The sequence below is a fragment of the Callorhinus ursinus genome, unplaced genomic scaffold (assembly GCF_003265705.2).
Source record: "Callorhinus ursinus isolate GAN/ISIS: 27379988/994484 unplaced genomic scaffold, GSC_fseal_2.0 scaffold77, whole genome shotgun sequence".
NCBI lineage: Eukaryota > Metazoa > Chordata > Mammalia > Carnivora > Otariidae > Callorhinus > Callorhinus ursinus.
This window is the reverse complement of record NW_027397139.1, coordinates 2,513,480-2,538,748: the sequence shown is the minus strand read 5'-3', so window position 1 is coordinate 2,538,748 and position 25,269 is coordinate 2,513,480. Positions and strand designations below refer to the sequence as shown.

Genomic DNA, 25,269 nt, shown 5'->3' with positions numbered 1-25,269 from the left:
CACCCGTGCCCAGCCGCGTGGTCATCCAAGCAGGAGTGGCCAGCGCCAAGGGGCCGCTGGCTGCCCAGCCCGGGAGCAGCCACAGGGCGTGGGGCCGAGCCGGGCACACTCCCCTCGGCTGCTGCCCAGCCGTGCCCAGCCCAGTCGGTCACGACTGGAGCTGCCCCCATCCACTCGTGCTGTGGGTGGGGAAACTGAGGCACGGGTCCTCGCTCTGGCGCTGTTTAGGGCATCCTCAATCTTGGCGGCCAGGAGGTGCTCAACACACAGTGTGTGCAAAGCCACAGGGCAAAGGGCGAGGGCTCGTGGCTGTTCTAGGAGGCATCAGCACATTACCTCCACAGCCTCCCGGGCTTGCTGGGGGCCCATCACCACCGAGGCTCCTGGAGCTGGGATGGGAACCCAGGCATCTGAGCCCAGAAGCCAGTCGTGTCACGCACAGCCACGTGGTGGATGTCTGGACGCCGGTGCAAACTAGCAGAAAATCACCCTCCTGAGGGAGGGTGCAAGTGTGCCGTGGGGTAGGCCCCTCTTCATTGTTTCAGCCTCCGTTTTCCTTGTCCATAAGGTGGATCCAATAACGATGCCAGATGTGTGGCTCTCTCAAGGATTTTAGGGAACGTCTCAAATGGGAACAATAAAGCGCCACGTTGACGGTCATCTTCGGGATTTAAACATACATAACACCAACGATAATAATGACGTGAAGGACATCCCCAGGTGTCCAGTTCTTGGTATCATCTCTTTACCACCCCTTGGTGGTGCTTGCACCCATTTGAAGGAGCGAACTGAGGCTCAGAACAGTTCAGCAACATGCCTGATGTCACACAGCGATTATGTCTGGCTTTGGGATGTGGCAGGTGGAAGGGGCTGATTCTCTTCCTTTGGCCTTTGATGGTGATTCGCACCACCTTGGTCTTTGACCTGAGAGACAACTCAGGGCCAGGGGTTCCATCTGGCTGGGCTTGGCCATGGGCCCCCCCCCACACCCGTGCATCGGACATGGAGGGGGTTGCGGGAGGGGGGTTGGCGCTGCTCGCCATCCAGGACGCCAGAGCTGATAATGCTGAGCTCAGCGTCTGTCTGCTTCGCCCGTCTGCCAAGGAGCCTGATTATTTTTAGATAAGATGGAGAGGCGGGCGCCAGGGTGGGAGGGAGCCCCCAAGCCAGGCGGGTGGGTGGCAGTATAGAAGCTGCAGGGGGACGCCCCTCCGCCCCCTCCTGGGCGCCGTGCGTGACAACCCAAGACCAAGTGCTGGACCCCCAGGACTTTGAGGGCAGAGGCCGAGCGGAGGGGGCCTGAGGGCTCAAGGACTCGTCTCTTTGGCCCTCAGTTTCCCCATCTGTAAAATGGGCATAATGGTGGCTCCTGCCTCCCAGGGTTAAGGCAGGATGAATGAGTTACCCTCACGAGTTAGTAAGCAAGCTACCTTCATTTCATAGATGAGGGAACAGGCTCAGGGAGGGGAAGATCTCCAGCCTGTGACTGAGTCAGCCCCTGCACACAGGCTCTGCCACGTGCGGGTCCTGCCAGATGCCCATGACCCTGTGGGGCAGCGGCCAAGGGAAGGGGCCAAGTGGAGACCCCGGGGCCTGGGCGCGTTGGGGGCTGCTTCTCCACGGCACTGCCCAGCCTGGCCCCAGCGTGGGTGTCTCCTCTCCCCCTGGGGTGGGGTTCCCTGCAATGTCACCACCCCCTCCTCCTTCCCTCTACAGATGCGGAGCAGAGCGGCAGTCCCCGGGCAGGGATGGGCTCCGACCAGGAGGACAGCAAGCCTATCACACTGGGTGAGTCTGGGGATGCTGAAGGAGGGGGGGACCCTGTGTGCTCTGCGTGGCCCTGTGTGGGCACCCCAGAGATTAGTGGATTCGTTCATCACAGCCATGCCATGAACAGGTGCTACTGTTATTCCATTGTGTAGATGACAAAGCCAAGGCTCAGAGAGGTTAAGGGGCCTTCCCAGGGGCACCCAGGAAGCTGGGGTTGGAGCCCACAACCCTCAGCTCCCAGCATCCGGGCACTGAAGTGCTCACCCCACAGGTGGGGCCCCAGGGGTCCCTGCAATCCCATGGGACATTCAGTGGATGAGCAGGGCGAGTCACTTCTACGTTGGTGGGAAGTGAGAGAGTCGGCCTCAGGCAAGGCTGGGAGCAGAGCCCCGGAGAACAGAAAGAATGCAGAAGCTGCAGAGGCCCTGCTTCTGCCCTGGGCTGCCCCCATAATCACCCTCCTGGACCAGAGCAGTTGCCTCCACCCTGGTCCCCTGGCTTCTGCCCCCACCCTCCCCAGTCTGTCCTCCCTAAAGTAGCCAGAGAGTGCCTGTGAGCACCTGAGTCAGGTCCTGCCTTCCTCTGCTCAGAGCCCTCCAGGGTTCCCACCTCCCTTGGGGTAAAAGTCCTCCTCTGACCCCCAGGGCCCTTCAGGATCTGTCCCTGTGCCTTCCCTGCCCTCCCCTCCACCCTGTCTCTCCCTCACTCTCTGCTCCAGCCACATGGGTTCCTAGCTGTTCCTCTAACAGTCCAGGCCCAGTCCCCGGCTCAGGGCCTTTGCATGTGCTTTGCTCTCTAGTTGGACAGCTGACTGCTCTCTCTCTCTCTCTCTCTCTCTTTGGATCTCCCAGGTCTCAGCTCACATGCTTCCCTCCCAGAGAGATCTTCTGATCTCAAGCAGCCTTAGCCACTCTCAGTGGCCACCTTCTGTTTTATTTCCTTCTGAGGAAGTTAGTGATTGCATATGCATTTGCTTAGTTGCTTAGCGACTGCACATGTGTTTATCTCTCCGAATGCAACGTCCCCTCCTTGAGGGCAGAGGCTTTTGTCTGTCCTGATCACCATTGGGTCCTCAGTGCCTAGGATAGGACCTGGTCCATAATAAGTGTTCAATAAATATTTGCAGAAAGCAAAAAAGGAGAGAGGGAGAGATGAAGCAGAGAGAAAAAGAGAAACTAGAGAGATGGTATAGCAGGGGTGAGGAGGGAGGAGAGACGAAAAGGGAGGAAGGAAGAATGGAAGAAAAAGCAAGTGGGTGAGGACCTCCCCGTAGGAAGGACCAGCACAGGGAGGCCGGGCGATTCCAGGAGGTTCACGGGCCCTCAGGCTGCTCACCACTGGCCGTCTGTGACCCTGAGTCCTCCTTGGCCTCCTGTGATCTCCAGGCGCCTGCCTCCAAGCCAGATGTTCAAGGCAGGCGGGGGCAGCGGTGCTTGGCCTGGTCCCGTGGGGAGCTCCAGCGTCTGGCGGGGGGGAAAGCGCTTCCTCCCACCCGCCAGGGAGTCCCCTGGAGATGGAGCTGGGCGAGTGCTGCACAAACAGGAAACCCCGGTGGGGGGGGAAGGCGGAGGGGCGTGCTGACACCAGCTGGCCATCTGGGTGGCAGGAAATGGCCATGGCCACTTCCCCTGGACACTGGGGGGCCATCACCCTGTCCTCCCAGGGATGTTGTGGCCCAGAGCCCCCCAGCATGGGGCTGGGCATATAATAATTGCACAACAAATGGTGTTCACAAAGCTCATAACCAGGGAGGCTGCAGTTTCTGGACTGGCCGGGCCTTGGATCTCCCACAGCTGGGGAAACCGGGCACCAAGGTCAGCTCCCTGTGGCCCATGCTGCCCCCTGGGGGCCTGGCGAAGAACTGCTCTCGCCTCCCCAAGGAGCCTCGCGCTGCCCACCTGCTGGTCCTGACCCTGCTCTGACAGCCCTCCCTGGCTCCTTTCACTCCAGCCCTGTTGGCCTCCAACCCCAGGGCCTTTGCATGGGCCACCAGTGGGAATATCGTGGCCCTCAGGGAGGCAGCAAAACACCACGTTTAAGATCACCCCAGTCACAGCAACCAACACTTGCTGTCCTTGCCATTTCCCAAATTTTAATGCATCCACTCCTCTTATCCACCCCTACCTGAAGGTCTTGGTAAAATGTCACCCACAGCAAGGCCTTCCGAGGGTCCTTCGCGTGAAGTAGGTTACCTTTCCAGCAGGCTCCCCTAACCCTGCCTGCCTATCACTGCCTGACACGTTGGCGCATTTGACTTCATGATTTTAAATATTTTTTATTGTGGTTAAATTCACAGAACATCAAATGTACAGTTAGTGGCATTAAGTACATTCATACTGTTGTGCAACCACCACCTCTATCCAGTTCCAGAACATTCCCTCTCCCCCAAAGGAAACCCCGTCCCCATCAGCCGTCACCCCCATCCCTGCCCCCAGCCCCTGGCCCCCACACGCCCCCTTCCCGTCCGCGGATGAGCCCGTTCCGGACGTGTCACCCACGTGGACTCACACCCCGTGTGGCCTTCTGTGTCTGGTTCCTTCTCTGAGTGTCGTGGGCTCGGGGTCCGTCCCCGGGGCCGCGCGTGTGGGCGCCTGGCTCCTGCTCGTGGCCACGGGACGCCCCCGTGCGTGGATGGACCATGTTTTGTGTATCCGTTCATCTGCTGATGGGTTGTTTCCAGTTTGGGCTGTTGTAAATCACGCCCCTATGTGCGTTCATGTACAGGGTTTTGTGTCTTATTGATGTCACGTGTCCACTGCCCACACTGGACAGTGAGTCCCAGGAGGGCAGCCGCTGTGTCTGCCTCATTCCCACAGTGTCTGCAGCGCCCAGCTCAGAACTGGACACTAGAGGCACTTGGTAAATGCTTGTTGAGTAAGTGAATCCTGCCTGTGTGGGCCTCTGGGGGCACAGGAGGCCAGCTCCCAGCTGTCTGAGGTCAGCCAGGGCTCCCGCCCTCTTGGAGCCAACCTGTTTCCAAATCCATAAAACGGGTCCCGGCCACCCCACACCAGAGAGAAGGGTCTCTCTTCCCTCTGACACTAGGAGTGGTTCTGGGGACACTGGGGATTTTAACTGCTGCAGGGGGGCCCTCCATCCAGCCTGTGGTTCTGAGCCGCTGCTGTTGGCCAGGCTCTGGTCTGGGCCCTAGGGACACTGGGATCTGGGCACACGGAACCCCATCATCACAGAGCTCCCAGTCTGGAGGGGGAAGGATAAGAAGCTGCAGCATTGCATGGTGTAAGGAGTGACGCAGGAAGCAAGCCAGCCCCTCCTGGGCAGTTGATTCATATCTCTCAGCTGCCCAGATGACAGGGTACGTGGCCTCCGTTTCCGAGATTAGGGAGCAGGGAGGCTCAGGGATGGGAAGTGACTTGCCCAAGATCAGATCCGGGCAGCAGGGCCGCGACTTGAACCCGGGTGCGGCCTCTACCGCCGTCCTGCCACAGACTTGCAGGGGGTGGACAGGGTGACCACTCCAGCCCCCGGAGTGTGGGTAGCCCAGGGTGTCGAAGAAGGAAACAGACCCAGTGAGCCCCATTTTCTCCCTGTTCCAGACACCACGGATTTCCAGGAGAGCTTCGTCACCTCCGGTGTGTTCAGTGTCACCGAGCTCATCCAAGTGTCCCGGAGTGAGTGTCCCCGCCCACCCTGTGCCCGGATCCAGTGAGGGGAGGGACTCCCACAGGGAAGGGGCAATGGAGAGGGAGAAGGGGCTTTGGGAGGGGAGGCTCTGAGAGGAAAAGGGTCTCAGGGAGAGGCGAGGAGCCCCTCACCCTGCCCTGCTCCCCTCTGTCACCAAGCCAAGGTCCCTAGTTAGGGCGGCATCCAGGCCCTTCCTAGAACCAAGGGTCAGGGTACCATGCTCCTCCCCAGGAAACAGACTGCACACGGTGGATGGAGGGTGCTGGAAAACCTTCTGCCCGTGTCCCTTCCTGGGGCCTCCCGACCCCTCCAGGAGGAGACCCCAAAGGGCCCCACCCCCTCCTCTCTTTGCCTCCCGTTCCCTTACGCTCCTAATGGACCTGCTGGGGACCCATTCCCCTGACACCCCCAAGGGAGTTCCACCCCAGGGAGGTGTGGGCACTGTCCGGCCTTCACCCTGACCGTCCCTCTGACCGTCACCCTCCCTGTCCCCATCAGCAGAGCCTGGCCTCAGGGAGCACGGGCAAGCTTGGCCTCCGGCTTTGCCTCTGCCTCACAGTGTGAACCAGCTCTCTTGCGGGCTTTGGTCTTCTGATCCATAGAACAGGACAGTTTCAGCCAAATTAGGAACCAGGCCCATCAGGGAAGGGGTTCCCTTTCGCACCAGCCGGCCCCCAGATGGCTCTCCGCACCCTCCAGGGCACACTGCACCCCTGGACCTTGCGCCCTCTCTCACTCTGCTCGCTCCTGCCCTCTGCAGCCCCCGTGGTGACTGGAACAGGACCCAACTTCTCCCTGGGGGAGCTGCAGGGACACCTGGCCTACGACCTGAATCCGGCCAGCACAGGCATGAGAAGAACGCTACCCAGCACTTCCTCCAGCGGGTACGTGCCCCGGCCCCCGCCTCGGGGCCTTGAACGACCCCTCCCCTACGTCCCTCTGGCCCCGGTGGTCCATTCCTCTCCCTGCAGTGCCTGCTTTCAAGGTCCACTTGATAAACTCCTACTGATCCTTCAAAACCCAGCCCCGAGCGCTGCTGTCCCCAGCCCTGGCACCCCAGTCAGCGTTCCCGCAGCCTTGAGTCCTGTGAGCCCAGCCCTGGAGAGTCCACGAGAAGGTGGACACTGGTTCTCGCTGCGATACGCTGTGTAACCTTGAGCTGGTCACACCGTGGTTGCTTGGGTTTCCCCATCTGGAAAATGGGGCCGTAGCCCTACCCGGGTGTTCGGAGGGTTACGGGAGGCCCCGTGATGAGCCAGGCCCGTGGGGTCTTAGTCCGCAGCCCGCTAGCTGCCGCCTGCGGCCCCACGCGTCCCATCGGAGCAATGGGCAGGTCGAGACGGGCGTTCACGCCACCCGCTGAGAGCCCGCGGCTTCCCGCCGCGTCTCGCGATAGCACCCTGCTCGCCCTGCCCTCTAGGGACCGGAAGTTACGCAGCCTGCCCCACACCCTCGAGTCTCCGTGGTAACCGGCCTGCGCTCTCCTTCCCTCACTCCTTAGGAGCAAGCGGCACAAATCGGGCTCGATGGAGGAAGACGTGGACACGAGCCCCGGCGGCGACTACTACACCTCGCCCAGCTCTCCCACGAGTAGCAGCCGCAACTGGACTGAAGACATGGAAGGAGGTGGGCCTGGCGGTGGGGGCGGAGCCGGCCTCCGGGTCGGGGTGGGGTTGCCGCGGCTGGGACTACATATCCCGGTAGGCACTGCGCGGGCTCCCAGGGTGCGGGAACCTGGGGGTGGGGGGGCTGGAGCCGCGGAGCCTCCTGGGAATTGTAGTCGCGGGGGGGGGGTGTTCGTCGCTGCAAGTCCGGGCTCTCGTTTCCGAGCTTTTTGGTTCCGCTGAGGCCAGGGTGAGCGGAGACTGTCCCTCGGGCGACTTTCCTGCCCTCTGCCCGGTAAGGCCTCATCCCCGTGGGGTTCATCGCGGCGTTCCAGTATGGACTCGGTAGCGCTTCTGATCAGCAGGGCAGGGCGCTTCTTCCCGGGGTCGGCCTCAGACCCTTAGCTAGAGGCTGTCGTGTTCTCAGGGGATTCTCATCCCCGCGGGGTCTTCGCGCGTGTGAGTCCAGTTCTCTCCGAGCCCCGTCGCTTTTCCCTCGGTGTCCTTTCCGGGGAGATCGTGTCCTCGCGCTTCTGTCTTCATTGGCCCTCCCCAGATCGGGGTCCTGTTCTGCGGGGGTGGCGTTTCCATCGGCGCCCTTCTGTGCAGCGCTCGCTCCCCACGGGCCTCCTCCAAAGACTCCCCCCGCCCCGTGGGGTCCCCGTCTCCACCGCGATTCCCCTCCGAGGCGTCCGAGGTTCTGCTCTGCAGCGGGCCGGCCTCGGGGATGCTCGCGAACTGGTGCGCAGGGCGGCCGACGCGCCTGCCTTACCCTGGGCACGGCGTCCCTGGCGACTCTTAGATCTTCAGCGGGATCTGTGCCCCAGATTTCGGAAGCATCACACTGTCCAGACCCTTAGCCCTTATCAGGGGTTCACCCCACGGATTAGCCAGGGGTTGCCGACCTGGACTCGGGTGCACCGGCCCGTACAGCCTCTGGGGAACCCACTTCTCTGAGCCTGTTTCTTCGTCTGTGAAATGGGGTTGTTAATACATGCACTGCCCCTCTGAGGTTGGTTTGGGGATTGAGTTAATGCATTCGGTGTCCCTGAAACAGACCTGGCGCGTAATACCCACCCAGTAAATCTTAGGAGTGGTTTGCTTGTGTCTTCCCCCTTTGTCCCTCCTCCCTAGCCCCCAAGGGCCAGCTTTCCTATGAAACTCTGTTCAGACTGTCATACCTCCAGGATTCCTGGAAAGCAGTGTTAACATTTCAGTTAAGAGAGCAGGTTTAGACGGAAGAGAGACTGGGGTCTGAAATCCAGCCCTGCCACTGGCTCGCTGTGGGGGCTGTGTAACTGGGCAGGTGACTTGACTTCTCTGAGCCCCAGTTTCCTTATGTCCCAAATGGGATTGATGAGCTAACTGTTCTCTCCTGGAGTTGGAAGGAGGAAATGGTAGGATGTGCCTAAAGCAACTCTCTGGCACATGGTAAGTGCCCAGGACACAGTTCATTGTTTGTGTCTTTATACAATTCCCATCTCTACGAGTCAGTCTCCAACTCATCTGGTTGTACACGCGAGCCCCAAGGGTCCTCCCTCTTCCACTGCGGTGGCTCTCAGAGCTGGTACTTTGGGAGGATCTATTTATTATAGACCCTAATTTATGGGTCGCGGTGTCTCTGTGGCTCTCTCTGTGCATTCCCCGTTTCTGTCAGGTTTGCCTCTATAAAAATCCTGTATTTAATAAGCTTTAAGTTGATTGTGAGAAACAGAAAACCCAAAAGGACAGGACATTTCTCCTGAAAGTAAACATTCAGCCATCAGCACCCCTGGACATGGATGTTGTGCAGGACTTAGGCTCCTGCCTTACGCTCCAGTGAATATGGTTTTCTTTCCCACCTCGTGGTCCAAGACAACTGCTGGAGCTCCAGCCATCAGGTCTACTTTCCAGCCAGGAGGAAAGAAGGGTCAAGTATGAGCATGTCCTCGCTCTTTAAGAATAATTCTCAGAAGATGCACTTACCTCCTTTGCTGATCTCTATGCCCCTGAGTTGGTCCTATGGCCACACTCTGCCCCAAGGGACTCTGGGAAATGTCATCTTATTTTCGGCAAGTATGTGCCCGTCTCAAATTTAAGGGTTCTGCTACTAAGGAAGAAGGGTAGAGCAGATATTGGGAGACCGTTAACTTCTGCCCTGTCGTTTACTGATTGAGAAGCCGAAAGCACTCCTCGTTGGCTCTGTGATTGACAAGACTACGTATAAGCTATATACTACCCCTAGAGGTGGAGGACAGCCTCTGTGATGTAGCCACAGCAGCCTTGAGAGGAAAAATTATAGTCTCAAGTCTATGGGTTAGAAAAAGAGAAGGGATGGACGTAAAAAACCTAGCTTTCAATGCAGGAAGCTCAAAAAGGAAAAAAAACTTTTTTTAAAGGAAGGAAATGTTCTCGAGAGTCACTGGACTGGAGCTGGGTCTGAACTTCCTGCCTTGAGCATGAAGTGGCAGCCGTGGGGGAGGGGGAGGAACCCACACCCGCTCCTGTTGTGTGCTGGGGAATCGCGGGGCGCAGGGGAATGTCAGAGGCCATCTGTCCCCTCTAGCCTCTGTTGGTTGCCTTGGGTGATGGCAAACTCGCTTCCTCCTGTGGGACCCTCGGTGTAACCCCCCCAGCCCCGCTGTGACCCCTGCTGTGTGTCCTGTGTGGGCCCCGCAGGAGCTCCCAAGCCTAGTGGGAAGATGGATTCCTCTCTTCCCCCTCTTCTTCCTCTTCCTCCTCCTCCCCTCCCCCTTCTGCCCGCCCCTCCCCTTCTCCTCCTCTCTCTCCTCCCTCCTGCGCCTTTGCCCCTCCTCCCTCCCCTCCCCTCCCATCTCCTCCCCCCTCCCCCACTTTCTCCTCCTCCTGGCTTCCTCCAGCTTCCTGTCTAGACAGCCCCCAATTAGCTGCTCATTAAGGGGGCTAAGCTGATTAGAGCACTGTTCCCTTCCTCTGCTCTGGGCACAAGGGCAGCGCTCAGCTAACGGCCCCCCAACCCCAGCATCCCTTATGGGGCCGGGGGGGGGGGGGGCGCCATGTCAGCCCCACCCAGGCAGCATCCGCGCAGCCACACCTCTCAGGCCTTTGCCCTCTCTATGCCCAGGTAGGAGTGCCTTTTCTCCTCCTGGCCACCCCCTCCCAAGGCCTTCCCTGATTACCCACCCACGCGGGCCAGAAAGGGGCACCCTCTGCTCAGCTGCCAGACTGCTTGGTTCTTGCTGCTCCAGGGGCCCTCCAGCAGGGGGTGTAGGCCCCCCACACATGCAGTTATGATCCAGGGTGAAGCAGGCAGCTCCCTTCTCTCCCTGTCACGTGTTGGGGGGGGGGCTTTGTCCACCTCTGTGGAACTCGGGGTGGCGGGAGGGGTGCAGAGCGTGGCTGGTGGAGGTGCAGTGGTTAGAGTCAGCCCCACCACTTCTCTGCTCCGTGGCCTCCAGCCGGTGACCTCCCATCAGGCACCAGTGTCCACATGTGGGGGTGACTCCTGTAAGTCCTGCACGGGGTAGCTGCGTGCCCTGCCCACGATCTTGCAGAGGGCCCTCACCTGGGCCGCTCTGCCCCCAGGGGACTCCAGTCAGGACATCCAGGTTGTCACCGCTCTGGGGAGGGGCTCCCAGCACCGCGGTGGTGGGGCCGGGGATGCTGCACACCCCCGCAGTGCCCCGCACGCCCCCGCGGAGAGTCACTGGGCCTCACGTCCCCTGCGTCACGCGCGCTCACCAGATGATGGCTGGTCTTGGCAGAGCGGCGCACCCCCGCCCATCACTCCGCCTGCACACACCGCAGGGGGCCAGCCCGCACGCGCTGGGGCCGGGGAGCCCTGGACGGTGGAGCTGGGATGGGCTTGTGTGTTGAGCAAGTAGATACACATGCAGGTGGGTCCACTTGGTGGAGGATGTGCTTAGACAGGTGCCAGACGGAGCAGGGTGGGGCGGGGAACAGGAAGTGGGGGCTGCAGGCTTGTGTGCTCAGTAAAGGCGGCCCTTCTCAGATGGGGCACAGACCTGGCGCCCGGATGGGAACACAGAGGTACACGTGTTGAGCAGCAAGATGCCTGCTCGGACCTAGGGGTGGAGGCCATACCAGCAGTGTCCTAACTGGACGGCAGCTCCTCAGACAGGGGCATTGCAGGCAAGTCTGCTGAACCACTGAGGGATGCCCGGATGTGGGAATTCACACTCAGGGCCTCCGGTGGCCTGCCCAGCAGCACGGAGGGCTGTTCTTTCTTGCAGGGCCTGGGGTCAGTCTCCCCGCTTCCTCCCGCCTGCCGTGGTTCCCCCAGGCCCCATCTCAGGAAGCTGTAGAAGGGCCTGTAGAGATGCGCTGGGGAGCAGGGTCCAGCCAGGCTATTGCCATCCAGGACAGCCTGTTCTAGGAAATCCTCCTAAGTGAGCGCCTCCCGGCCCTAACCTCGTTCCCACCAGAGCCCCGCAGCAGCAGGGATCACACACACACACACACACACACACACCCCCCGCAGCAGCAGGGATCACACACACACACACACCCCCCCCCACCCAGGGCCGGCTGCCTCCCCTGCTGGCCACCTCTGTCCCATCAGCGCCTCCTGTTCCCTGGGAAAGCGTGGCTGCCAGGCCTGTGGGGCCCGCTGACCCAGGTCCCAGGACCCACACCGCGTGTGTTCAGGGCTGGCGACCAGGGTTGTAACAGCAGAACCAGCTGACTGCCCTAATGGCCATGGGGGGCTGGTTCCCAGATCTGGTTCACCAAGGCCGGCGGAGGGACCACGGGAAGCAGGGCCCAGCGGTGTGGCTGAGGGAACATGCCCCCCCGTCACGGCGCACGCGCGACAGGAGACCCCAGAAACCATGACAGCAAGCCTCAGGAGGGAGCGGCTCTCACCAGGGCGACTCTGCCCAGGGACCTCTGTGGCTGTGGCTCGGGGGGCTCCTGGCATGGGGGTGAGGCATGGCAAGGATGCTGCTCGGCCTACAGCGTGCAGGATGCCCCCCCTCCCCGGGGAATGACCCGCCCTGACGTCAGCAGTGCTGGGTGGGAGGCAAGGCACATCTCTCACCACGTCTGAATCCACTCTGAGTCTCAGTGGGTGTGTGTCACTCTAAATTATATTTTTAAAATAATTTCTAAGCATATCTATCTGCAGGCCCCATATCCCTGAGATTCTGGTCGCAGGGTTGGAGCCGGGCCCGGGGGTCTGCACTCGTCACCCTCTTCCCGCACATCTAGGGGACGGCAGGGGTGGGGGTGCTGGATGGAGGGTGCAGGGGGCTCACCTATTTCTGCAGGGCCCCCGTGTGCCCAGCAGAGGCCTGGTCTGCCCCCGTCGGGACAATGGGGACACCTGTGCCACGGTCTCTGTGGAGTCTCTGCGGGCCCGATTTACACCAGTTGTTCATGGAGGGGGGTGCCGGGGGCTGAGCTGGAGGCTGTCGGGGTACCGCAGGGCCAGGGGTGCCCCAGGCAGCTGGGGAGGCGGTGAGGCCCCTCTGCTCGGGATTGCCGCAGGTCGGGCAGGTGCCGGGCCCTGACCTAGCAGCCATAGTGTTCTGTCTCGCTTCATCCTCACGATGGCCCCACAGGGAAGGTTCTGTTCCTCACCACAGTGAGGATGAGGTCTGCACACGCAGAGCCCCTCAGGGCCTTGTCTGTGTCCTGCCAGCTCACCTCTGCCCGATGGGGCTTTCGAAGGGACCCTGTGGCCTTCTCTCCAGAGCCTGGCAGCCCCGAGCGGACCTGTGTCTGGAAGGAGAGAAGGCGGGAGCCAGGCTGTGACGTCCAGGGGCCTCTGTGGGCACCATGCTCCTCGTTCCGTGGGCCACATGACCCTGTGCGGCCCCTCTCTGTGCTCAGAGCCCCGATTCTCTGTGCTCGGAGCCCCGGTGTGCGGCCCCACCATGGACAGTGGGCTCCCAGGCCGTTGGCCCCGAGGTGCTGGAAGAAGGAAGGGCCAGGATCTGATGCCTGCAGCCCTGTGACCCTCTGGCTCCTCCCACACAGGCATCTCGTCCCCGGTGAAGAAGACAGAGATGGACAAGTCCCCGTTCCACAGCCCGTCACCCCAGGACTCACCTCGCCTCTCCAGCTTCACCCAGCACCACCGGCCTGTCATTGCCGTGCACAGCGGTGAGCACGGGGGCCCCGGGCAGGGAGGGCGGCTGGGGGCTCTGAGCAGGCCCCCCCTCAGCCAGGGATGTCCCACAGGCCATCTGACCATGAGTCCTGTCACCGCGGTCTCCCGGCCAGGTGAGAAAACCTGGAGGTGTCATGGTACAGAGCGCCTGGCCCTGACTCTGTCCCTTGGTGTCCCCTTCTGTACAGGAAGGAGGTACAGTCTGGGCTTGTCCCTCAACCTGCTCGCCTTATCTCACACTCAGCTCCTGCAGGGTTGGGAGGTCCCCGAAGGGGGTGGATACACACAAGGCCACCCGGGTGATACAGGGGCGCCACGTGAACAGGAGGGAGACCCACTCAAGCAGCCAGTGGGCGTGCGCTGAGCTGGGCACAGTGCCCCTGGTTCTGTGTTTGCTCACCTGGCAGTTGGGGCTCATAAACGTTCCCCCCACCACCACCCCGGGACTGTGCTTAGGACCGAACGAGCTAAATCAAGGGCTTGAACATCTCCGGGGAGCCCGTTGTTACAATGATAACACTTTAGCTGTGCACAGGGGAGACACACGTACAGGGAGGCGGGTAAAAACCAGCTTCGTGCCGTGGTTTAGACCACGAGGCAGCGGCCCAGGCCCACAGCTGCCGCTGTAAGTAAGGTTCCACGGGTGCGTGGCCTCGCCCACCCGTTGACACATCATCTGCGGCAGCTCTCGGGCTGCAGTGGGCAGGGTCCAGTAGCTATAGGAGAACCTAGGACCTGAGAAGCCAAAAGTACATACTGTTTGGCCAGGAGCTGGAGAGAGGGCGGGGGGACTGAGCCGTAACAGAAGCAGGGCTGCCTTTGGGGTTGGTGGAAATGTTCTAGAGCGACGGAGTGAATATACAAAAAGTCAGTGGTGGATTGTTTGGAGAGGAAAAAAAGCAAATACTACATGGGCACATTACTCACCTGTGAACAGGAGTGAGGCGCCCACACAGGGGACAGACCCCGAGCCCACGACGCTCAGGGAGGGAACCAGACACGGAAGGCCACACGGGGTGTGAGTCCATGTGGGTGACACGTCCAGAACAGGCTCATCCACGGACGGGAAGGGGGCTCGGGGGGGCCCGGGGGCGGGGGGGGGGGTGGGAGGGTAATGGCTGATGGGGGTGGGGCTGCTTTTCGGGATAATGGCAGTGTCCTAAAAGAAACCATCATGGTGGTTGCACAGAGAATATGCTAGAAACCAGTGAACCGTCTTTGGAAAGAGCTAGCCGAGCCTTGGGTTGGGCTCTGGGCTGTGGGGCCAGACCTTCCCCTGGGTCTGCCACCTGCTTGCTGTGTGGTCTGGGGCAGGGGACATAACCTCAGAGAGCCATCATGTCATCCTGTTTCAAAACCAGACGAAACCGGGGCACCTGGGGGACTCCTTCGGTTCAGCATCCAGCTGTTGATCTCAGCTCAGGTCTTGATCTCAGGGTTGTGAGTTCAAGGCCCACATTCGGCTCCACGCTGGGTGTGGAGCCTACTTAAAAAAAAAAAAAAAAAAAAAAGGTGGAGGTGATACCAGAACCCCATGGGCTTATGGTAGACGTTCTCGAACTTGGGCGTGTAAAGGGCTGGGTTTTGCTCTGTCATTGGGACCTGCACCCACAGACCCAGTCGCTGGGAGACCACGCCCCCACCCAGAGCCTCCACTGACTACCCCTCCTGGTCTCTGCAGGGATCGCCCGGAGCCCTCACCCATCCTCGGCCCTACACTTCCCCACGACCTCCATCCTGCCCCAGACGGCCTCCACCTACTTCCCGCACACGGCCATCCGCTACCCACCTCACCTCAACCCCCAGGACCCGCTCAAAGATCTCGTGTCGCTGGCCTGTGACCCAGCCAGCCAGCAGCCTGGACCGGTGAGTTTGGGGGGCTTGGGCCTCCCCTCTGCCCCACAGGGCTGCCTGCCCACACATGGCTCCAGGGGACCTCCCCGGGGGGCCTGGCACATCACGCAGCCGTCCTGGGCAGCCCTCCGCCAGGCAGCCTCTGTTTGAAATGGTTTCGTGGACGGCAGGGCCGTGTTCCCTCGTCTGAAGTGCCCGGAGCTGGGCCAGATCAGAATGAAGGCTTTTCCGGGTGTTGGAATTGACAGCACACAGTTTACCCAGATTCACACATGGTCCTGTGGCCTCAGCACAGGCCCACCTTTGCCAAACCTCCACAAAAGCTTTCAGCGTTCAGAGCCTTTTGCATTTTGGAGCTGTGGGCGAGGTGGTGGACGAACTCGTCCTTGTAGTGGACAAGGGGAGTGTACAGCCCCCGTGGGTTCAGATGTTGTTCAGGGTGAGGTGGTGTCTCGTGGAAGGAGCAGACGGGTAAAGAGTGGCTTAAGGAGGAGACGCAGGGTCCCGGGATGCTTCTGGAGGCCTGCGGGGTCAGGCGAGGGGGCGGCAGCGGCACCCACCAAACTCGCCTGGTCACGCCAAGCCCGGCCCTCCCCCGGCAGGGCCGCCGACGGCCGCCCGAGGCAGAGGGGGCGCCCGCCGCCTTAACCACCTGTCTCTCTGTTCCTCCCAGTTAAATGGAAGTGGTCAGCTCAAAATGTCCAGTCACTGCCTTTCTGCTCAGATGCTGGCACCCCCGCCCCCTGGGCTGCCGCGGCTGGCGCTCCCCCCCGCCACCAAACCCACCTCCGAGGGAGGAAGCACGTCGCCGACCTCGCCCTGTAAGCACTCGGGAAGCGGTGCCCGTGGCAGGGCGGGCGTCCCTGAGGGGCCCCCTCCCCTCCCCTCCCCGACTGCTGGGGTCAGGGGCTCAGGCCCGGCCTGCTGGGTCCCGGTGAGTTTGGTGGGTCCCCAGGTAGAGGCCCGGGGGGCCACGTGGGGCCAAGGCAGCCTTAGGGAGTGGCAGGAGAGGGCCAGGGGGGTGTCTGGGGTCCCTGCGTGCCCGCTCCTGGCCTCTCAGCCCTCCTCCGTGCAGTGAGCAGGTGGTGGTAGGTGAAGATCTCAAACCGGTGGCCCTGGGGGCAGACGGAGCCCTCAGGTATCTTTTGTTGATGGAAAATGATAATTTCTTGTTGTCTGAAGAGTCAGGACAGGTCACAGGAGAATGTCAGAGTTCTGGGCTCTTGGCAAAAAAGAAGGCAGCCACCGTGGGCCCTGTTCCTACTGGTGACCCAGGCTGGGCCACGCCTTTAGATGGGACAGTCACCACCTGCCCACCTGACCCTAGACGGCCTTGAGTTGATTGCCTTGCCTTCTAGAACTTTCCACCCTCTGGATGTGGTTCCAGATGACCACTCGCTGGCCCCTCATGCTTCCCCCAGTCCTGGGGTCCACCCCCATCAGTGGTGGCTCTGTACCCAGCCTCTCCCTGGACCCCAGCGCAGGCTTGGGTGGGCCGTCCACCCTCCTCCAGGCTGCCTCACTCTGGGCCGCCGGCCTCGGCATCCCCCGAGGCCGTCTCAGGCTGAGCAGATGATCTCAGAGACCCCAGACCTCTCAGTCTGCCCCTCACACTCTGAGCGTCTGTGTCACCGCACCTGAGCGGGGGGGGGGCCAGCAGCTCGCCCCCTTCCCCCCCGCCCTCTCCCCCCCCCCCCCCCCCCATCCAGGGCCGGCCAGGACCCAGGGCAGCTGTATGAGCAGACAGGCTTTCTCTGAATGCCAGAGGCAGTGCGGGGCGCTGCGTTTGAATCCTGTCTCTGCGGCTCACTGCCCGTGGGTCTTCACGGAAACGTCCTCGCTCTCTGAGCCTCCCGTTTTCTCAGCCATAAAATGGGACAGAGCGCCAAGTCTAGGGCGGTGGGGGGCGAGGGGAGGGGCTAGATCGGGGAGAACATGAAACTCCACGCCAGGCACAGAGTAGACAGGAAATATTAAATAGGCTGGGCAGAGTACTCCCTGCTCCGCCCACTCTCCCGTCTGTAAAATGCGAGTGATCCTCACGTTTGCTAGGTGGGGGCCTCTGCAGGTCCACGGGCCCAGGAATTCCCTCTGCTCCTGCACCCGGTTCTAACGGCCCGCGCAGCCTGCCCCCGACCCCCGTGCCCCCCACTTTCCCCAGCCTGGCTGATCCCACGCAGGGACGCAGGGACCCTCCCGCCACCCCGGGCACGGCCTGGCTGAGGCCCCCAAGCTCCCCGGCAGCCATGGGCTGCGAATTATTCACTTGCCAACAAAACGTAACTGGTGGGATGAAAATCTGACTCTAAATGTAAACATAAATATAAACGTGTGCACGCATGCGTGTGTGTGTGCGTGTGTCTGCAAACACCCGGCCTTCCCTGCACAGTCTCCAAGAGGAAGATTAATAAATAAAGCGCCCTCCATAATTCATGGCGCCACGCACGGGATGCAGGCCGCGGGAGCGGCTGGAGCAGGCAGCGAAGCACCCTGAATAATTCACAGGCGGTTTCTGATGATGAATCTTTCATCTTGTGCCTTCCGTCTCAGCAGATGCCCCGCCTGTGTGACCCCAGGGCCCGACACTGTGGGCTTCCCGGGGTGCCCGGATCGGCTGGGGAGGGCAGCAAGCTTGGAGGCGCCGGGTGCTGGGTGCAAAGGCCCGGCTGTGTGACCCTGGGCAGCGGCCACCCTCTCTGGGTGCTCCCGCACAGCCCCCTTCGCTAACGGGCTCTCGGTCTCTCTCCTCCCCGCAGCCTACTCTACGCCCGGCACGTCCCCTGCAAACCGTTCCTTTGTGGGATTAGGACCAAGGGATCCAGCGGGCATTTATCAGGCACAGGTAGGGGCCGAGAGGCCGGCTGGTGGGGGGCAGGGAGGGGCAGGGCAGAGGGCCCCGCCTGGGTGCACAGGGAGAGGCCGGCCTGCTGGTCCCATGCCATCCCTCCAGCTGCACCCCTGGCACGGTGGCCCCTGTGCATGGCAGGGGGGCCGGCTCCCCGTACCCTTCCAGGGCCTCGAGCCCGTGCCCGGGGACGTGGTACGGCCCCCAACCCCGCTTGCCACTTCCCAGCGGGAGACACTCACGACAGAGCTGCCGCGAGGCCGGGGCTGTTACCACCCCAGGCCCATTTGTACAGATGGGAAGACAGGCCCACAGAGGCGAGGGGATTTGCCCAGGATCACACAGCACGTCAGCCCAAGCTTATGACCCCCAGCCTTTGTCCCCTTCCATGCTGCTGGCCAGAGGGAGCACGAAAAAGGGAGACAGAGGGTGGCCGTGGACTCTCGGACTCCAGCGGCAGCTGGGGAAGCGGAGGCAGCCCATGGCCGGGGGTGGGGCCTCCCAGCAGAGCCCGTGCACCCCCACCCCAGGCTGCAGTCCGAGATGTGGAGAGGGGAGCTGTGGAGGCGGAGTCGGCATAACTGTGGCCAAGGGTGCACCAGGGCCAGGCGAGGGGGAGGGGCGCCAAGGGTGCACCAGGGCCAGGCGAGGGGGAGGGGTGCCAAGGGTGCACCAGGGCCAGGCGAGGGGGAGGGGCCGGGGACCAGACCAGGAGGCTCAGAGAGGAGGAGCGAGTTGCCTGAGGCTGCACAGCAGTGGAGGGCAGAGCCCTGATGGGTCCAGAACTAAGACTCGTGGCTCTCAGCCTCCCAAGCAGGGTGGGGGTCGGAGTCTGTGCTGCATGCTGGCTGGGAGTGTGTTGGCAGGTGGGGGCTGGATTTGGGAGCCCCCGCTCCCCAGTATGTGTTGGGGAGGGGGTTATAGGATGTCAAACAGCCCAAAGGCAGTGCCAGGCACTGCAGGCTCTCCAGTGCCCAGATGTGCAGAGGGAGAAGCCCGGGGCTCCCCAGCATCTCCAGATCACCAGAGCCACAGAGCATGGGCGTTTGGGACCCGGGGCCACAAGTGGTCCCTCCAGTAGCTGGGGGAGGGTTTCCTGCAGCAGGGCGTGGGCAGGGATTGAGGAGGAGCCGGAGAGGTGGCTGCGTCCCCCCCGGCCTCAGCTAAGACCAGAACCAGCTGGGGACCGTCCTGGGCAGACCTGGTTGCTGCTGGCTCGCAGGGGCCACGGGGAGGCCGTTGCTCTCCCTCCCTGCCCGGGCCTCGGCAGTGAGTCCTGGGGCCAGGAGGCCAGGGCTCACGCCTGGCACTGCTTTACCCACTCTGAACCTCCATCTCGTCTTCTGGCCTCACACACCTCCCAGGGGGAGCATTCCTTCAGGGACCAGTTTTATCTAGAAAGGGCACCCAAAGGCAAAGAGACTGCCCCGTATACCCTTGCAAACCCCAAATATTAAGCGTTCTGCCTTGCGAAGCTCCAGCCAGGATCCAGACAGGAATCGCTTGGTCAGGGTGCCCAGCAAGCTGGGGCAACTCCAGGACTCCCCTCTTTGGGTTTTGGGTACCCCGTGGCCACCCTCTGTCAGTCCCAGCATGGACACTCCTACTCCCCAGTGCTCTGAAGCCTTGCTTTTCCTCTCCTGCCCCTACCCCATATCCCCCCCCCCCACAGGGGGAGGCTGGGAATGTCCTAACTGCTTCAGAAACCAAAGGTAATACACAGTGACCAGTAGGAGGCCTTGCCTGCTTAACTCTTCTCCGGGCCCCCAGCCCCCTGCCTCACCTCTGCATTATCAACCTCTACATGGGGGTCCCTCCCCCCAGCAGACGTCCTGAAAGAGGAAGGGGACCGAGGCAGGCCAGGGCGTACTTTGGTTCTACGTGCTTCTCATGGCCCCCTCTTGGCCAGTGGGCCCCAGCTGGTGTGGAGGAACCTTGGGGAGGGGGCACCCAACCCCCTGCCCGGGCAGGAAGGGGTTGGGGCTGGTACAAAGGCCGGCCAGCAGAGGAGCAGGCCAGGGGTGCCCAGGCAGGGGGCTTGGCACTGACAGAGGCTGGAGAAACAGTTGAATGTGGGCTTTGTCCTGGGGGCCATGGGGAGCCATGGAAGGGTTTTGAGTGAGGGGGAGAGGGGTACAGCCAGACCCGGGAGTGAGAAAGAGCTTTCTGGGGCTGGTGTTGCTGGGGCACGTGGGACATGGAAGGGAGATGCCAGGTTGGTGAGAGGCTCCCAAGGGGCCTGGGCTGTGGGAGAGGGGAGACCCCAATCTGGGTGAATAGGGAGGGCAGCTCTGGGGGAGCCCCTGGCAGCGCTGCCGTCAGTGGGACGGTTGGCCCCAGTTCCCTAGTGGGTCAGGCGCACCCTCGCTGCCCCCTGCAGACCCTGCTCCCCCCGCTCCTGGAGCCCCCATGTGAAGGGCTCAGAGCCCAGAGGCCTCCCGCGTGTCACCCAGTCCGCACTTCTGCCTTCCCCTTCGTTATTCCTGGGAGGTTTGCTCTCCTCTGGCCCCCCAGTTCCACCCCCACAGCCGACAGCAGCTTCTTCCCCTCCCCACACCTTCCATCTTCTGTCTTCCTCTCCCCCAGCAGTGCCCCCTCCCCCGTCAGCATCCCCTCCCCCAGCAGTGCCCCTCCCCCCTGGGTGCCCCCGACCCTGGTCAGTTCAACTGATCTCCCCCTGGTCAGTTACCGACTTTCTTCATCTCCCCCATCAGTCCCCCCGAGTCCTGAGCCATCCATCACTTTGGTCCCCAGAGTGGGGATCCATGGGCCCGTACACCTCTGCTCCCTCTCCGATGTGATGGAATCCCCCCCCACCGCCGTGGAGCGTTCTATACCAGGATCCCTTCTGCCCAGAAGCACATGACACCCATGCAGCAGATGAGTAAGCCAAGGTCCAGAGGGGCTAAGCCACATGCCAGAGCCACACTGATGGCTCCAGCCAGGCCAGGGGGAGTCCAGAGCCGGGGCCTCACCGCCCCGCCTCCAGCACCCCCAGCAGCCTCCCCCTCCCTCAGCTGAAGGGGAGGGTGTTAAGTTACTGGGACGAGAGGCCTGTGAGGGAGGAAGGAGGAAGGGCTGAGGGGAGGCCACCATGGGGGAGGGTCACGCCCAGAGTCTGTCTGGTTGCCAGCAGAAACCAGACATGAGGTAATGGCCAAGATGAACTTGAACTTGGCTGGAGGTGGGGGCTGGGAGCCAGGGCGCCAGTTCATTGGGATGGCCCACGGGGCAGCCTGGTTGGAGGGGCACAGTTGATTTACAGCAGGGGTGAGGGACAGCGCCGCTCCAGCCTCAGTCAGGGGGCGTCCCCAGACCGGCCCCGCGCAGGTGGATTGGACGCATGTCCAGGGAAAGGGCGTGTACAGCGGCTTCCCTGTGGAGACCCAGGCTGGAGCTGTCCCTGAGCCTGAGCCCCAGGCCCCCTATGGGAAGCGGAGGTTGTGACCCCTCAAGGGACAGGCTAGAGGTCAGACCTGGGCAGGGGCCAAGCAAGGGCTGGAACGAGGCAGGCCCAAGTTGGAATTCCACTCTGGCCCCCTGTGCTGGTGGTCTTAGGCAAATTCCTTGACTTCTCTGAGCCCGTATTTTCTTCGGTTTGAAACAGGGTAGTGGGGGGCATAGTCCCTCCTTCATGTGGAATCGGGGGGGGGGCGGGGATCCTTAAATGGGAAAACATTTGTTTAAAAAACGAAAGCAAACAGCCCTGGTCGCCGTGCTTGAACAAGGTGGCACTTCGTAACGACTCCGCCAGTGGAGGCAAGCCCGGGGTAGAGCCACATCCTCTCCATCCTTGTAGACTCAGGGCACCGAGGCGCAGAGACCTGGTTGTAAACAAAAACTCCAGGATGCTCGGATAGATTTAAAGTCCAGATAAACAAGAGATAAAAAGAAGTTTGAAAAAATTGTCTCAGCATACGTATATAACCAGAAGTTGCGCAGCGTACGGGTTTCCCTGTGGTTTCTCCAGAATTCAGTTGTCCCCAGGCACCCTGCGTTTCATCCAGCAGCCTTGTCCAGGGTCCTCTAGGTTATGACACGTCTGGGACGGGGACAGGGGCCCCCAGGAGGCGGGTGCGGGCAGTGGCCAGTACAGTCGATGGTGGAGCCTGACCCCCGTTTCTCTCTCTCTCTCCCCCCCCTCTCTCCGTGTGTCCCTCTCGGGTACCCAGTCCTGGTATCTGGGATAAGAAAGATTTCTTCCCACGCCCTGCTCCTTCGTCGCGGGAATCCCAGGGGGCCGCACTGTCGGCCCCTGGCCCACGTTTTCAGTGGAAAGTTAGAGCGAGCAAGAACACCCCGCCGACTCCCAGCCTGGCCGAAAAGACAGAACAGACATATATACACAGGAGGGAAACAAGCAAAAAGAAAAAAAAAGGCAAAAAAAAAAGACAAACGGAAAAAAAACACCATAAAAATAAACCCACCCATCCAAGAAGACAAAAGGTAAAGACAGCAGCCCCTCAAAACTCTCGGGACGCCGCGGCCGGACCGGAGGGCCAGGCCCTGCCGCCGCTCGGACGCAGCCTGCGCAGGGCACCCTCCGCAGGGACTCATCTCTGGCTGCTGGTCTCCAAGGGCAGGCGCCCGCTCCCCGCCTCCGCCCAGGACCAGGTGAGCGCGGACCGGTGCCCCTGCCCAGGCCCCACGGGGCGGGACACCCGGCAAGGCCACCTCTCCCCGTGCCCCCACTGCCGGGATGTCAGCCAGGCCTCCGCCACCGTGTCTGCCGAGTGGGGAGGTGGGCGCCATGGGGATGCTGGGGCGCGGGGGGGGGGGCCGGCAAGGACCCCAGCGGCGGGCAGTGGAGGCCCAGGTGGGCAGGGAAGCGACAAGGGCAGAAGAGGGTTGTGGGGAGACCCTGGGTGTCGCCAGGGGACTGGGATGCGTGGCAGAAACTTTGTCAGGAGCGTCCTGCTGCCGTGGGACCTCCGCCTGCCCCACGGTGTGCGTGCGTGCTCGGCCGGGCTTGCTCGGGACTTGGTCTTGCAGCCCCGTGCCTGCCCTGTTTGGGAGGAGAAGTCTCTATGCAATTGACCCCAGCTCCACCCCACAGCATAGGAGGCCACCCCACCCCGCACCCCACTGGCCCTGCTCCACACCCCCCAGGGGAGGGACCCACGTTGCACACACTGTAAGAAATGCACTTTCCGAGGAAGGGGCTGGGGGGAGTGGAGAGACTCAGAGCTCCCCAGGAGGGGACACCCTGTCCGGAGCCTCCATCCACCCGAGCCCTGGGAGGGGAGGACCCCCCGCTTAGCCCACGGAGGGGGGAGGTGAGAGCGAGTGGTTTAAGTGCCTGATTCCCACCACCCGCCCCCCTTTGTCCCGCTGGAATGGGAAGTGGCCGCGGGCCCCTTCCATTCCCTCCCCCAACCCGGCCACCTCCAGTCGCTGACCCTCATTACTGTGCTCCCCTCAGAGCTGGAGAGATGGGACCCCCCTACAGTTGGCCCAAGGGGCAGAGCTGGGCATCCCTCAAGCCCTGCTGCGCTCGGGCACGGGGGTGGGGTCTGGGGAAGCCAGCAGGCCCTCCCTCGCCTCCTCTGCCAGTGCCTTACATCCTGGAGCGACACCCCCTCCCTGGTGCCTCCCAGCCCAAAGGGGGGCCACGGTTTGCACTTTCATCTTCCCCCGCCGAAGTGGGGCACAGCCGGGCAGGTGCATCACAGCTGGGCCCCCACAAGGAAAGAAGGCCGGGCAACTGCAGTCCGTACAAGCCTGGATGGGGTTGGAGGGTTCTGGCTGGGGGAGGGTGGGGTCAGCGCCTGGGGGGGGGGGTCCCCTGTCGCCATGTGGGGGATCTCCCATCTGCTAAACGTTTTCCGTTGAGCCGCTCCAAAAACACTAAGCTGGGGACACCGGGTGCCCCCCAACCCCGGCTCCCTGGCCCCATCCCCACCCCCACCCCAGGATGGCCATCTTGGGTGGGGGGCCTGGGAGGGGGGATCCCCTCCCATCCCATCCATCTGAGTCCCAGCCGGCCTTCTCCATGCCTGGCCCTGGGGAAGACCTTCCCCACCAAGAGCCCCCACCCCCTGGCCAAAGCCATCACCCTGGGCTGGGCCTCCGCCTCATCTGCTCCCAAACCTGGCCCTCCTGGCCCTCTCCTGGTACCCCAGGCCTGGCCAGCCTCCTCCCACCTCCCCAGAAACTGGACTTTCCTCCCAAACCATCCCAAGGGGCTTGGCAAACTCAACCATAAGAGAAAGACCCTTCCCCACCAACCCCCCTCCCATTGTCCAGAGGCATTCAAAAACCCTTGGTCCGTCCGTCTGTCCCCAGGGCCCCCTCCACTGGGTGGCTGTTGGGGACCAAAGCATGGGCCGCTCTCCGGGAGGGCAGGAGGGGGTGGGTCGTGCAGTTGGGGTATCCGGAAGCTTCTCAGCCGGGAACCTTAGGGTGCGGGCAGGCGGGGTAGGGGAGGGGCACCTGGCGGCCCCCAGCTACCTAACTTTGCATGGTGCTTAGTCGGGGATTCCTGTGACCTGGCTCCTGATGTCAGCTCGCCGCAGCTGATACTGCATGGCAAATTATACCTGGCTCTATCTCCCTCCCCCAGCCCTCCCCCAGCCCTCTGACACTACCCGCTCCTCTTTAAAAAAAAAAAAAAAAAAAAAAAAAAAAGAAAAAAAAAAAAACCTTAAAAAAACTCCATGTTTCCTAATTTGCACGAAATTTTCTACCACATGATGTGCCTTGCCTTCCGAAAATAAGTATTACCTTTAAACAATATCAGCGCACACAGCTGCATGCACTGCTCGTGTAGTTAAAAAAAAAAAAACAAAAAGACAAAACAATGACATGAAATAAAAAATAAAAATTGAAGAGGGATGTATTTCTATTTGTAAAAAAATAAAAAATAAAAAAATAAGAATTAAAAAAAAAAAGGAAAATCCCGTGCTTAGAAAAGCAATCCACAGAACAATCGCCCCATGGTCTGCCCCCCACCCCCAGCTCTGTCTCCACAGCTCTGCTGCAGTGGGGGTGCGCCCTGGTGCTCTGCCATCCCCAGCCCCACCCCTGGGCTCCAGAGGAGTCCCTTCCGAGGCCCCCGCCCACAGCAGGGGACAGACCTCAGGGGTGAGCCCTGGCCCCATGGGGTGGCCATCCTGCCTCCAGCCAGACTCCCCCATGCCACCTTTCCTGCAGGCTGACGTCCCCCTGGCTCAGGGTCACATTGCCGCCCCCCAGGCTCCCCTCCTTTCCCCAGGCCCCCCTTCCTTCTTGCCAAAGGACTCGCCGGGCACCCCCCCCTCCTTGGAGACCCGCCTGGGGCGGCGCTCCCCTCCTGCCCCCAGCACCCACTTCTGTCTTCCAGCTGTGACTGGGGGGGGTTATCTGGGATGAAACAGCAAACAGAAGCCAAACCCAATATATGCAATATCTGTCTGTCTGTCCCTATAGACCTAGCTCAGCCACCGCAGGCCCAGCCAGGGGCCCGCAGGCGCGGGGTTTGG

General features: G+C 61.7%; 1 protein-coding gene across 4 annotated transcripts in view; it reads left to right on the top strand.

Moving 5' to 3' along the window:
• The window catches only part of NFIC (nuclear factor I C), a 64,717-nt gene extending 40,018 nt beyond the window's left edge, over positions 1-24,699 (top strand). For 2 of the 4 annotated variants that reach the window (XM_025861034.2, XM_025861033.2), the window contains exons 3-11: positions 1,717-1,788; positions 5,328-5,402; positions 6,176-6,299; positions 6,917-7,041; positions 12,978-13,103; positions 14,792-14,976; positions 15,638-15,785; positions 17,721-17,806; positions 21,982-24,699. In XM_025861034.2, coding sequence (XP_025716819.1) covers positions 1,717-1,788; positions 5,328-5,402; positions 6,176-6,299; positions 6,917-7,041; positions 12,978-13,103; positions 14,792-14,976; positions 15,638-15,785; positions 17,721-17,806; positions 21,982-21,999 — 959 coding nt within the window. In that variant the 3' untranslated portion in view covers positions 22,000-24,699. The remainder of the gene's footprint in view (positions 1-1,716; positions 1,789-5,327; positions 5,403-6,175; positions 6,300-6,916; positions 7,042-12,977; positions 13,104-14,791; positions 14,977-15,637; positions 15,786-17,720; positions 17,807-21,981) is intronic. The other 2 variants (XM_025861035.2, XM_025861036.2) reach the window with 2 other exon arrangements.
• Positions 24,700-25,269: the final 570 nt, after the last annotated feature.